This window comes from Athene noctua, chromosome 2 (assembly GCF_965140245.1).
Source record: "Athene noctua chromosome 2, bAthNoc1.hap1.1, whole genome shotgun sequence".
Classification (NCBI taxonomy): domain Eukaryota; kingdom Metazoa; phylum Chordata; class Aves; order Strigiformes; family Strigidae; genus Athene; species Athene noctua.
The window spans coordinates 155,589,250-155,603,957 of NC_134038.1; the positions used below are offsets into that span (position 1 = coordinate 155,589,250).

Sequence of the window (14,708 nt, forward strand, 5' to 3'; positions counted from 1 at the left end):
TGTGGTGACATACTGTTAGAGTCATGAACAAGTTCATTGAGAGCTGCTGATCAGTTCTGACAAGGACTTTCCTTAGATTTATTTATATTTTTAAATGCTGGAGATTGTTTAAACAAGCATCAGAGCCCTAGTGAGTAATTTTTCTTTTTTGCTTCAAAAATGTTTTTTAAAATTGCAAACAGGGTAAAGTAAAACCATGTTTAATTAAAAAAAATGAAAGCTTTTTTTCCATTCCTTTTTTTCCCTTTTCCTCCAATACAATCTTCAGTTATTAAGGGAAGAAGGCATCTTATGAATAAAAACTTTCTTTCAAATTTGGTGTGAATCTATGATAGGTCCTTGTAAGAAAAACAAAGATTTCACTTTTTACATTTGTAAATAAGTTGCTACTGCTTACGTTTCTGTGAAAACTATGCTTTGGTCATATTTGAAGTTGAGAGACAATGTCAGATGTAGCTAAGACTTAATCAGTGGGCTTGTGTTCCTGAATATGACAGTACCACAGGGAATTCCCAGCAAGTAAGACTGTGTTTCACCAACGGTGTAACCATCTAGTGAGGCTGGCAGTTAACCATACAGGCTTCACTTCACCTGTAGTACCTGCTGCTGTGACAAAAAATTGGGTCATGGCAGTTATGATCATCAGAATATCGTGATCTGATTTGGCTTGAAGGCTAATAGCTTTGAGACTTGCAGAAAATTTCCTTCAGCATTTAATCACCTATGATAAGTAGTCAGAATCTTAGATTTCTCTTTATATCTGTCTTGTGGTTAATAGTAAACCATACATTGAGGAAGGCAGGTGTCCGTTACCATCAAGATAGGGATAACTGATGTTGTTTACTGAATTCTGTCTTTCTAAGACACCGAACTGAGGTGATACAGTCTCAGGCAATTGTCTGACGGTGGGTACTCAGAAGGTTCAGCACTCTTCAATAATGTGGTTAGGAATGAGAAACTGCATCAAACCCCATATGACTCTAGGGGTTTTGGCACCCTTTCTGCTGCTGTCTTACAGGGGACAGCATGATGTGAATGCCTGCACTGCAGTTAAGGAAATGATTGAAATTGGTGCTGGTATCTGAATTCCTTCCCCTCCTTTTTTCTTTTTTTTTTTTTTTTTTTTTCCTTCTTCCTATTTCTGTAATGCAAAAAGCCAGGAGCCTCAAGATTTTTTAATGAGAACTTCCTGGTTGCTTTACTTCCTCTGCCACTGTCAAGGACCAAATCCTAGAGAAACGTAGGTTATTTAAAAAAAAAAAAAAAAAAAAGTCTTTATCAGAAAAGAGCTGACAGTTTGAACATTGAAATGATACTGTGAATGTTTGAAACACTTTTTTTTTTTTTTGCAATTGTCTGCATTTTTGCAGAGACATACTGCTCTGGGAAATGAGAAGGCAAATTTTGTCAAATAATTCTTGTTCTTATCTGTTACTACAATTCTTACTTTAGAAGAGGCAGCTCCTCAGCTGCTAACAGCCGTATAGTCTTCTTGGAGACAAAGTTGATTTTGATGCAGTAATTGATTTAGTGAATGTTTGTTGTTCCTATCAGTTCTTGGTCCAGTGACTGAAAACAGTATCCCAGTAACAGCTTTTTCAGTTATATAAAAGTATAAAAAAGAGTGAAAATTTGATAATCTTCTCCAAAAAGTAAAATAAAATAATTCCTGTTTTGGTTTTGTTTTTTTTTTTCTTCCTTGAATGCAGAAAAAACTACTTCATATTCTTTGCTTATCCCGTATTTTGGCAGTGGATATACTTTGATAAAACCAGCCAGTCCATTCCCGGTAACATAAAGTATATTGTGTGTCTGGCACTCCCCCTGCAGCTCAGTTGTGCATTTCCAAAAGAGATGGAAGTAAAAGGATCATTCATTCCTTTGCTGTTACAGGCAACTGAAACCTGCTCAGCCAGAAGAAGCTGAATCTGAGCTAAATCTGAGTTTCTCTTGGTTTTGGTCCCTTCTTCCTTCCTTATTGTTCCCATATTCTGTTGCAGCACCATTTGTCTGTTATAAAGAAAACAACATCCATGACTGCCTCCTGTCTCACAATTAGAATAATTTTCTTTTTGCAAGCAAGTTCTCACCCTAACACTTGCTTTATTTACATCGTTTCTGCAGCCATGTTTCAGCAATCCACTCTTTGTATGTTTTATGTAATAGTCTCAGTTTTCCTGTTTTCTAGTTTCTTTTTTGTTATATAAAAGTAACCAGTATGTACTCGGTATTCAACTCTCACAAAAAATCAGCAGGAATTTTAAAAAATGTATTTCTCCTGAATGTGAACAATATTTTTGATAAGGTGCCAACTGCACAGAATGACAGTGCGTCCTAAGCATGTCCTTAAGCATGTGTCAGCATTGCTGTGGGTTTTTTTTGTGCTGTATTATGTAAGGCTGTGATACACGAGCTCTATTTCAAATCAATGATCTACTAATTCCAAACATTACCACATTGTGCACTTAGTGTCTAAATAGCAGTGTGCAGTATGTTAACCAAATCCTTAAATAGTACATTTTGAAAACAAGAATTTAAAGATAGTTCCATGATGATAAATGGTATGTCATATGCATTGCAGATGCTAGCATATGTCCATATACACACAAACACACACACATATATATATATATATTTCTGTATTGATGGAAAAGATCATAGAAGTTAAAAATGGGGTATGCACATGTAGGTGTGGTTAAGATTAGACTCTCATGCTTGATAAGTACAAAAGATTCCGTCCTATGCATTGTAGGACAGTTTGAAGCATGGACAGCTGGGATCTGCTGGTTAAGAATAACAGTAAAAGCATGTTCTCCTTGCTAGTGACTTCAGACAGGTCTAGAAAGAGAAGTTAATTTAACATAAAATAGTGGACCAATGTCAGCATTGCTACCAAAATACAGGGGAGAAGTATTTGCTATGATGAAACAGTACCAAGTTGTAGACCGATTTGTTGAGTGGAAGTTAGAGCACTTGACTTTAAAACAGCCAGAATATTAATGTAAATAAGTATGTTTGGTGTCTTGTTCTAAACTCCTGGCTGGCTTCTATTCCAAGCTTCCTTCTGTGTTGTTTGCGGGGGACGAATGTTATGCTTGAACAAGTGTCTGTAAATACTGTTTAACCCACAGAGGTCTCCTCTGATGTCCTTTGTTGGTGGTTTTGGATCACCAAAGTCCTCAGCTTGTGACATACTTTTCACTTTCTTTGTCCCTTTTCTCACAGTAATCTGAGTTTGTGACCCCCAAAATAATGCATACAATTGTATAGCTGATATGCTGCTTCATTTCATTTATAAGTAACAGTGCAGAAACTTAAAACATTTGAAGTCGGTGGTGTTCTAGGTATGGCACTAAAATACCTGCTTCTGGATAATTTTTAATTTGTTTTTTTTTTCAACTAAATCAGGAAATGGCAAACATTCTGGCACAAAAGCAGCTTCGCTCCATCATCTTAACTGTAAGTATATTATTTTCAAACTTATTTTTTAGTAACAGAGGGGAAAGGTGACTCCAATTCTGGTGTTCATAGGTTTTATCTGAATATATTTTGATGACACTTGTATTTTGATGTTGTGAAGCCTGTAACATAAAAGATAAAGGTTTGGTTGTTGAATGGGTTCAAAACTGATTATGAGAAAAAGTGTTTTCCCAGTCAAATAAACTGTGATTTCTTCATGAAAATATAATACTCAATAAAAGAATAATACCTCAAGCATTTTCTTTCCATGGAGAATGCTAACTTTATTGTGCAGATGAGATGTTGTCTGAGGAATTTATAGCAAGTCTTCTGTGTTAAGGTTTGGAGCTGATGACAGCTGAGCAAGCTCTACAGGGCCTTTCGTCTTGTGTTTTTCAGCTCTGTGGATTATTCTGACTTAATATGAAGTTGTACACAATTTGTCACCACTTGCACAAAAGAAGCATGAAATATAGCTCAGAGTGAAGTTAATGAATGTAGTATAAAAGACTTGCACTGCTATCATGGAAAATCAGAGGGATTTTGCCTTTGACCTTAGAGTAGATTACATCTTCAGGGTAACAAGGGAAGGTGCTCTTTCTCTATTAGGAGATACGAGGCTGTGTAAAACAAACCAAACAACAATGAAACAACCTTTCACTCTTTCTCATTCACTAGCATAATTTCAATGATGCATAAAAAAACCCCAAATTTGTCTCAGAAGGCATATTTTTACACTGCTAATGTTCATAAGAAATTTTATACAAGCATATGGATAATGTTCTTAGGTATTCATTTACTATCATAAAATGATTCAGTGCCTTTTGGCAGACAGATTCTTTTATTCTCTGGAACTGTACAATATCAGTTGCTGTATCTGTCTCCTACTTGATGACTTTTTCCTTACATATGCTCTGCTGTGTTTAGTCACCCAGCTCTGTTTCCCATATAGCATCGCACTTGGTGTGTTTTGGCACACCAGGGATTATTAAATTGTCCATCAGTTGGGTACCTTCTTTGAGTGAGATAATTCTGCATGTATAGGGCATTGTATGCTAATGTGTTCTAAGCAGTCTTCCTTGTACAGAACAGTGTTGTCTGGTAGAGGTAGGACTGTGGTGTGATGTTGATTCCTGCAGCAGGAGCCCTTTGCTGGCTGTGGCTGCAGCCTTTATACTTTTCTACTCAAGCAGCTACTCTCTTAAATATTGTCTTAATATAGCCTCTTTTTTTTTTTTTTTTTTTTAATACAGAGCTCTAATGCTGTTGGTAAGGAGTTAATTTTTATTCTAAGTGACTTCTCAGTACTGATTGATTTTTTTTTTTAAAATTTTTTTTTTAATGCCACTTCTCAACATATGCACAGGCTCTATCTAGTGGCTAAAAGGAGGAAGCTTCAGTGCATTGTTACTATAAAGTCCTGTCTGTTAAATTAGTTATATAGTACCTAAATGAGTAGCATTAGTCCTGGTTTGATTTTCTTTTTCTCTGGAGTACATTACTACATAGCAAACACATGCAGAAATGGAAACACCTGAGTGCACCTAATGTAATTTTCAGAAAAGATGGCATTCACCACAGTCTCTCTTTGCAGCATGTTATCAGGGCACAGAGGGCCATCAATAATGAAATGGCACACCAGCTTTATGTTCTGCAAGTACTTACGTTTAACCTTCTGGAAGACAGAATGATGACAAAAATGGATCCACAGGATCAGGTAAGCATCTGTCAAGATCTGGTCAGAACAGAAAGAAAACAGCTGCTCGTTGCTGTGCCTAAAGCTCTTTATGGAGGAAAAGGCACTGCTAGGAGCGCTTACACCATTCATTGATTCTCTCTCTCTTTTTTTCTCTCTCTCTGAAGCTTGGTTATGTTTTCTGGTTGTTAAAAGATGTACTGGCTGTTACAGTCCTTCTGTAAAAGTGCAACAAAATGGCCAGGCCTTTCTCTTTAGCATGTAGTTCCATGAATTGAATTTGGTGTCATCCTGAGCTAAAACACTGAACAGCAGTCCAGCATTTGTTTCTTTTGTGTACTTCTCAGAAGCAACAAAGATGTATTGTCCTTTCTAAAAGTACTTCTGTAGAGCTAAAATGAATGTTGAAATGAAAACTATCTGGCATGCTAGTGTGTAAGTTTAAATTTGTGTTACAGTAAACCCATTTTTGGTACTGGGATCCTATATAATAGTTCATTTGTTTATTGCTCGCTGTGTCCAAACACCAGCTTTAATATTGTTCATTGTGCACAGAGACACTTGCTTCCCTAAGAGATTCAAGTTTAATATAGAGTCAATAAGCCACAGAGAAGATGTGTTTTGTTTCTTTATTTTTTGTGGCCTTTTTTTAGGCCCTGTACCAGGAGGAACCTGATTTCATTTTTAAGAAGGAGTTGTGTTAAGACTTGCTGATAATTTGGAGAAGAGGAGATGGGAGAGCGAGGTGGTTGTAAACATAAGTAACATCATGCTGTAGGATTTTTTACCCTTCTTGGTTCAAGTTTAAGGCAGGAGAGTTTGACTTTCAGGAATGTACACGCAGTGAACTAGTGCATATCCCCATAGAGAGTGACTAATGCAGTGTTGTCACTATTGATGATAGGGTGGTTATCACTGTCTTGAGACATTTCTAGTGATGTGTAACTGCAGTAATCCCTCTCTTGCCCATTCCTGTGCTCGCAAAAAAATGGACAGTTACCAAAAGAAATACAGAGTACTGAGACATTTTGATTTCAGCCAGCAAAGTGCTTAAGTACTAGCTTAATTTGAAATGTGTGTGATCTCTTGGCTTTTGTGGTTTCATGCCTGTGGTTAAATTTAAGTGTGTGGTTAATGACCTTGCTAATATGGGTCCAGCTTCTGGAAGTCAGCACTTAAGCATCTGTATGTGAACCCCACAAATGTGAAGACTTTGGAAAATGGGAACCACAGAGTCATTCTTGCTGACTGTCTCTTTGAGTATGAAGTAGGGAATTTAGACAAAGAAGGGTTGAGTCGCGGAGGAAATAAGTGTTTTGAAACACCTTTCATGATACTGGTTATTAAAATGAGAGGTAAGCTATTTTAACCCTATTTTAAACCTTATTTTAATACAGGCTCAACGGGATATCATATTTGAACTCCGAAGAATTGCGTTTGATGCAGAATCTGAACCTAACAACAGTAGTGGCAGTATTGAGAAACGCAAATCTATGTATACTCGAGACTATAAAAAACTTGGATTTATTGTGAGTATTTTTGTGTGGTGATACACCGCAAGTGGGTGAGTGCATCTGTTGTAGTACATCTTATAATCAGTCACTTCTCTTACTTGATCTTCTGGCTATTTCCTACAAGGGAACAGCTTGCTTTTTTTTTTTTTTTTCTTTTTCTTATCAAATCCTGTTAACCCCAAGTGACTGCTTTAGCAGAAGTTAGGGTTAATTGGAAGAAATAACTACCTGAGGGTGAAGCATGTGGTTTTGCGTGACTTGCCATAGTCTAACTTTTAATGATATCTTGGATGAACAGGCATTTTCTAATGGATCTGTGACAGACCTGGAAAGTCATTGTACTCTTAGAAATAATGTGGTCTGATGAGCAGAATAAATCTGAGGTAGGATTCTCTGGTATGTACTTGTAGGGCCTTGTGTTTAGTTTGCTTGAAGTCCTTTCATCTGTGAGTAGGGGATGCAGAATCTCTTACCCTGGCTTAATCAGACCATCTGGAATTCTGGTTTTGCCTGAAACCACGTTGGGGAACAGAGCTGAAACTCACAGTGCAGTTTAAGCGCTCTACTCAGCTCTGTGGCATAGGGCTCAACATTACCCAGTTCCCTTGTGGTTTTGGGAGGAGGCTTCCTGGGTTCTGATAGGTGTTTTCATTACTGATGAGTGAGGAAAAATTACTCCTGTATCAGTGCTATTGTATCTGTAAGGAGCTGTAAGTAAATAGTTGGGAAGGGAGGAACTTGACATTTTGAAATTGTAAGCATGAATCTGTTATCAGTTCCTGTGCAATAGAAGAGCATTGCTGTCCCAGCTTCTGAGACTGGCAACTCCTATGGTGAGATGAGCAGAGGACTTTGGGCCCTCAAGGCTGAAACCAAAAGAGAATGCAGGCCCTGGCTTAGAGTCAAACAGGCTGCATATGCAGCCTCCAACTTGTGGTGAATGAGAATAGGGATGGGGGTCACTGTCACAGAAGGAGGAAGAGTAATTGGTGGCAGTGACAGAAATGGTGACAAACACGGGGAATGATGGGGTATGCTGAAGTCATGATGGGGCTGTACGTACAGAGATTGTGGCATATAGAAGAATCAAGGAGATCAAATTTAAAACAATTGTTCTCTAATTCAGGCTGATCACTTTGGGATATCTGCTGCTCACTCTAGTTTTGTGAGATGTTGAAGACCCTCAGCTCCCACAGCCATCACTAGCACCTAGCACCTCTGAAAATCTGATCTGACTTTTTTAAAGCTTTATATTTTACTTTGAGACAAGAGAACCGGTGACACTGCATGTACAGTTTCTCACAGCTTGAAAGGAATTTGACTTTCCTCACAGAGCTGGGGAAGGAAGCGGGACCTGTTGTGAAATCTGACATGATCTCCAGCCTCACACGTGGGCCATGCTCTGACGACTCAAGTTAGCCTGGCTGCCTTCACCCCATCTACTTCTTTTCACTCCATCATTAAAATGTCTTCAGTGCTTTTATAAACTGCAGGTAGAAGGATGCATTAGCAAACTGATCTATGCTATAAATTATGGGAGGTTTCTCTTCCCCCTGTTTTGGCTGTGTAGCACAAGAAGAAACACAGCCAAATAGGAGGTTGCCTTTGAATGCTGTCTTCATTCCACTGGTGTTGGTGGTCAGAATGCTAATTTCTTGAACTGATTAAACGTTCTTTCCGAGAGGAAGAGTAAAACCATGTCTAGCCATCAAGTTGTTCCTGGACTGCTCGTGCTCTTTCTGTATGTGAAATGCAAGAATCTTGTTCATTTTTCTCAGCCACATCAAAAAACTTTGCCCTACTACAAATGTAATGTCAACAAGAGACAAAGTCCAGACGTGATTTCAGAAGTTTACAATATCATTTGTAAAACTATATAGTTAGAACCCTACTTCCAGTTAAAGAAACCACAAGACCTCTCCAGATGACTGTGATGAACTGTGTGAATTCTATTATGGGCAAAGAGATTTTCAGAGGAGACAGTCTAGCAAAGATTTATTAAAATGCTGATGAGTACAACAAAAGATGACCCAGTTAAGAGATCTAAGATACACTCCACCCTATTGAATTATTTTCTGAGTCAATTGCAAAATAAATAGCTTGAATTCATTTCCTCCCTCCCCTTTTAAAATCTCTTTTGGAGTGAAGATCCCAATCAGTGCTTATCCCTGTCAATTCCTGTAGTAGAAGTAGAATTCTGCAAACTTTCAAATAGTAATATAGTTCACTGTCAGAGATACTTAGAAGATAAAACCACATATATTGGTAATGATAAAATCAGTCCTAAAATTCCTGATCTGTTCAAAAGGTTTAGTTTTGTAAAGCTCATTGTATGCAAAGCTTCTAAAGTTTTCTTGCATTTGAGTAAACTTATTTCCCATAACTGAGGCAGGCAATAGTGTTACAGCCAAAAAACTGATATCCTGTATATTTTAATCATAATTCTTTAAACATCACTAACTGTCATTGAGAAGTTGTAGTGAATGTTTAGAGGCAGATCAAATTCTAAGAAATTTAAATAGGTTAAAAAGTTGGGAAAACTACAACAGCAACAAAATCTCATCCTAGATCAGTTTTTCTCAAGTTTGTAATGTGTAGAGCTTCTGGCTTTGGGTTTTTTTTGTTCAACTTTTCTTCAATAAAATATAAATGGTTTGTATGAATGCAGAAAGTCCACATGGAAAGTGATTTCATAATTCTGCTGTGCCACGCTGGACTTGGTTAATGTAGCAAAATAAAATGCGGGTTAATACAGGAGATACAAGGTCAGTAAGGAACTGTCTGATAAAAGGTGACAATTAAAAGGCAAATTGAGAATGGTGGGATGTTCTTCAAAAGGCAGGCAGGGGTTTGACTTTCAAAATGTTAGTAGTGGTGACATAAGAGAATGAACATATGCTGATGACATCTGATGAAACAAATTTGGGAGGCACTGATGAAAGAATCACCATGTCATCCTCATTCACAAATTAGATTAACTTTTTGATTAGAGAAGAAGAAATGTCATTTTAACCAGTGATACAAAGTGAAGTGTTCCTTTAGGACCACTGGCAGGAATTTCTTCTGTAGACAAATACCTAATCTATGGGAAAAGATAAGAGAGATTGTGCAGTGTAGCCACAAAAAAAATATCAAATGTTAAGCTAGAATATATCTGGAAAGATATTTTCAGAGCAGCTAAACAATTAAGGCCATTTTCTGCATTTCTGAGACATCTTCTAGAACACTGTAATTTTAGTTACCTATACAATGACTTGTGGACTGACTGAATGCAGGGTGAGTGCAGTGGGTGAGGTTTGCAGTGATGAGGGAGACGTCTTATGAGAATTGACTTTAAAAGGTTGGCTTGTTTAGCTGAGCAGGCTGAAGGCTGTGGAAATATCAAGTGTACAAATGCTGAGAGGGACAAAGCCACAATAAGCTAAAAGGCAGTGATAGCAATCAATTTATGGAAAAGATTTTTATTTGGAATGATGGGGACAAAATTCACTGCCAGTTTAAAGATGGAACTTGATCCTTTACCAAAAGGTTTACATACTGTGTTTGACAGTGGTGTATCCAGGAAACAAGACACGAGAACTATATGGAGAAAAAAAACAACCAAAAAACCAAGGTTGCTTAGAGAAGTCTGAAGGAAGACATGAATAATTAGGTGGATAATGACTTAAATGGCAGCATAGCTGATTGGTTAGACATTGCCAAAAATGTCTATTGTAAGGAGAAGCAGCACCAGAATAGATAGTTTGGAGGATGTATCTTGTAGAGATCTTTGGAAAGAAACTTCAAAAATAGTTGCAAGTAACTAAAGCATGCCTTAGGCAGATCGTAGACCTGAGAAGCTTCTAAAATTTCTTCCAGACTTTTTTTTTTTCTTTTCTTCATGTCCCAGATGAGCAGCTACTTTTTTTTATCTTTTGATCTCATTCTTCAAAAATCCCTTGTTTCGCAGCACAATATCCAGGTAGCACTCTGAAGATAAAATGTATTCTGTTTTCTCATGGGTTCTTCTGGGGTGCTTGTCACTGTCTCTTTGAATAGTTCATTAGCTGAAGCCTAGGGATAGTGCACCCATTTAGAGATTGAGAAGGTTTTTCCCCTTGAATTTTCTCTGCCTAAGGAAAGATGCTCAGGACTTTATTTTCCAGTGCGTGTCTTCTGTTACACCTATGCGAGTGTTACTATCTGCAGAGCTGAGTGTATCAAATCAGGCATTTGGAAAATGAAGAACATACAGTTAGTGGCTGTCTTGTACCTTACCTATCTTGGGGTCTTAGTGTCTCCTTGTCTCTAGACGTAGCTTTCTCACCAGGCCAGATCTGTGGCTTACTTAACTGAGACATTTGGCCTGAAGTTTAGATTCTCTCTGTTCCACCAGCAAATGGGAAGTACTTGTTCAGGACATTACCTTTGCAAGCATGAGCCATCTATGTGTCAGGCTGACTGTAGTGAGTCAGTGGGGTTTTTTCCCCAGAGTAGGTGAAACATAGTCATTCACTATGTGGAATTGAGAATCTTTAGGTTGCTGTGGCCAAGAATAACTTGTGACAAAGTCAGTAGCTGCCTGGATAAATAGCCAGCATGATTTATTCCCCTTGGATCCATTTTCCTTCTTCCTGTATGTTTATTCCTGCAGTCATCTTGAATAGAAACTCTTCTCAGGCTGTCTTCTGTATGACTTTTATCTGCTTTGACAAATTAGAACAATTGTGCACAGTAACCTCCTTCATGTTGTGATATCCTTGATTCTTCCTTGGAAGAAGTCGCTTCTCTGCACTGAAAGAAGGAGGTTATCAGGGAAATAATTTGTAATCTTGTAATTAATATTTTTGTAATGATTACCTGCAAGAGGGGCAAACATATGACTGCAGCAAGTGCTGACATACTCCAACCTTTAACTACCATCTTCTTCAACCTGTCTAGTAAAGCTCTTTTGCGTATAATTCCCTTATGTTCACTTGGAAGCTGCTCGACCCCCCACCTCATTTTCATGTCGTGCCCCATCCATGTCCTCACCCTTGCCCCAGGATTTGGGAATGAAGGTTTAAAGCTAAGCCTTGGTAAAGGGGTTGGGGAGAAGGTGTTGCTTTAATGTTTTTCGCTACCCAAATTTATATTAATTGGCAATGAATTAAATTGACTTTTCCCCAAGTCAAGTCTGTTTTGCCCGTCATGGTAACTGGTAAGCAGTCTCCTGGTCCTTATATCGACTCGTGAGCTTTTTCATCCTTTTCTTCCCCTTGGTCTTTTGAAGAGAGGAGTGGGTGAGTGTGGAGCTGCTGGCCAAGGTTAGTGCACACCTTCTTTCTGTGTTTTGCTGACTCTGTCTTTTGGCTGCTTCTGGGCTCACTTCCTGAGCCATGGTAGCTTGGAGGCTTCCTCTTGTCTGTATTCTACTGCAGTCTCCTTGCTGTACAATCTTACTTTCCTTTACCTCCTCTGGCCTTTCTCTCTCCATTTTTTTCCCTAGTCTTTGGTTTTGATCTCCCATTCCCCTCAGTCTCTGTTCCGTTTTGATCTCGGGTTGAATCTGTGTTCCAATATGTCTGATTGCTGATCCCCATTACTTCATTCATTCAGTCTCCCTGAATTTCCTCTTTTATGATCCCCACTCCTTCTTCATGATGTGGTTCTGCTCTGGGTTTTTGCTTGCCTTCCCTCTCTACACCTCCTCCTCTCACCCTGTCACTTCCTTCATCAGCTTTTGCACTGCAAGTTGTCAGGACTTCCTCAAGACAGACCCAAATTGCCCTTTTCTTGAGTTTTATTGTCAGAAATGGGTGGACTGGGTTTAGTTGCATGTTCCAAAGATTATTATTTGCCTCAGTGTGGAAAATTTCAGTTGCCATGAGAAGTGCTGTCCAAGCTATTAACCAGGATCAAGTAATGGGAAGCATTGGGCAACTAATAACAGTCAGCACTATGAGCCCCACCTCTAACTGACTTGTAGACAAAATGCTTTCCTTTTAATTTTTTTAACATAACATTGGGGTGTGTGTGTGTGTTCTGACTTGAGTAGCTCAAGCATAGTTAGATTAACTTTTTTCTAAAGATAGGGTGTTACTTTTTGCTTATTATTTTGGGCTGCAAAATAGTTGCATCCAAGTTTTGAGGAATTTAACTTGTTGATTCATTGTAACCTAATAGTAATGATAAATTGTATGACTGTGTGTATTAAAAGAAAGTTCAGATTTCTATTGATAGAAAGGCAGTAGATATTTAGCTGTGTGATAAACATTCATCCTTTATTACTGATTCTGCTAGAAAGAAGTAGAGTCAGAGTGAAATCACACAGTGAAAGGGCAGTGCGCAATTCTAGGTAATTTGCATGGTGTGGATTAATGGTAGTCAATTAAGCAGTTGATCAAGGTGGGCTCTCAAAAGGAAAAACTGAGCAACACTGGGGTGGGGTTGGGAAGCCATGTCCTGCAGGAGCATTAATAGTCCTTAAATTCTCTGAGTTACTGATGTCAGCTAGATCTCTGAAATCCCTAGGTTCCAGCTGGTCATGTGGATTAAAATTAGCAGTCTGCGTCCCTAGGGAGGATAAAGCTTTGTCTAGGAGGAGTGAGAGGGAGATGGACAGAAGCAGACCCCATGTGATGCATTTACTTACTATTCTTATTAAAGACCTGAGCATCGTGATCCTTTTTCTTCCTAAAAAACCAAAAGCTTGAATGTTTGAAGTCTTACAACCTTATGAGTTGTAGGACTAGGAAATCCTTGTGATTTGGGGACTAAAATCTGTAACTGGTGTAAAATGCTGAAAAACTCATCAAAAAGGTTTTGAATGGTCATTTTCAGCTATTTTGTTTGCAGCTCCCTGATGTTTCTTCCTGTTGGTGTTACTCTGCACTGATGGGAGGTCTTGCATTGTTTATCCTTTGGGGAAGCTTTTTAACTATATTGAAAGTAATGCTTTCTTAAATTCAGATTCTCTTGTTGGCCTTGGCAGTGGCAGAGGAATGTTTTCTAGAATGATACTGTATGTGTGCCAATCTAGATCTGATCCTTTTTTAAATTCTAAATTGATAAGATCTAATCATTAGCTTAATGATAGAATAACACAGATGACAGATTGTACTACTGGAAACAATTTGTAGTTTTCTATCCTCCTCCACTCTCTCTAGTCCCACAACTCTCACTTGTGAAATTACTTGTTGCTGTAAAAAACCCACTACAGTATGAGAAGACTTTCTTTTGCTGAGCTATTCAGATATGCAGTGGTTGAGGCAGCTCTGCCTTGAGACAGAAGTACCTGATCCTCAGTTTAGTTGACATATTTCTATATGTAACAATGGCCCACTCTAAAATAAATATTTTTTTTCATTAATTAATGATAGCTAATAATTAAGCATCATGCAGCGGAGCAGGAACCATGTCTAATAGCACTTCACCAGAAAGGAGATTCTTCTCACTTTTCATTGTAGTACATGGTTTGTAGATATGAGTGTCCTTTTAATAGAATTAAATTTGCAGATGATATGAACAGGAAAAAATACGTAGTCTGTCCTTTGCCTCTGAAATTCAATATATTGAACCAGTGGGGTAAGACAGGAATGTTTATAGCTTATTTATAGCTTAAATGTTTGTAGTTTATTCTCTCATTTTTACCCTTAAGACCAGTAGAGGTTGCTCTTCTCCATTTTTACAAAAGCTGCATTCTCCATTCTGTCATTCTGTTTTGAAGCTGAAATTTTTCAGCGGGTATTTTAGAAATAAGCCATTACTGATTTATTCCTGAGGGCAGGTTTTGGAAGATGAAGGCTAATCATACATATTTATTTCTAGATGTTATGAGAGGGTGTAGTCCTATAGTGGGTGTTGCATTCTGTATTTAGTCACTTTCAAGTAAAAAGGCATAGATGGAGATTCATACAAAAGTATTTACTTTCATAAACACATATTTGGAAGTACTTGAGACAAAACAGAACTTGAGGACCATTTCTATCATTCCTGTTTTCAAAGAGCAATATTTATCTCTGTGATTCTGTTGCTGTGTATGGTAGTATCACAAGAAAAAGAGCTAGTCACTGGGAATA

General features: G+C 38.0%; 1 protein-coding gene across 1 annotated transcript in view; it reads left to right on the forward strand.

Moving 5' to 3' along the window:
- The window catches only part of ELMO1 (engulfment and cell motility 1), a 306,139-nt gene that overhangs the window by 112,253 nt on the left and 179,178 nt on the right, over nucleotides 1-14,708 (forward strand). Inside the window, exons 12-14 of the mRNA XM_074900796.1 lie at nucleotides 3,409-3,459; nucleotides 5,054-5,176; nucleotides 6,553-6,684. Of these exons, the coding sequence (XP_074756897.1) occupies nucleotides 3,409-3,459; nucleotides 5,054-5,176; nucleotides 6,553-6,684 (306 nt within the window). The remainder of the gene's footprint in view (nucleotides 1-3,408; nucleotides 3,460-5,053; nucleotides 5,177-6,552; nucleotides 6,685-14,708) is intronic.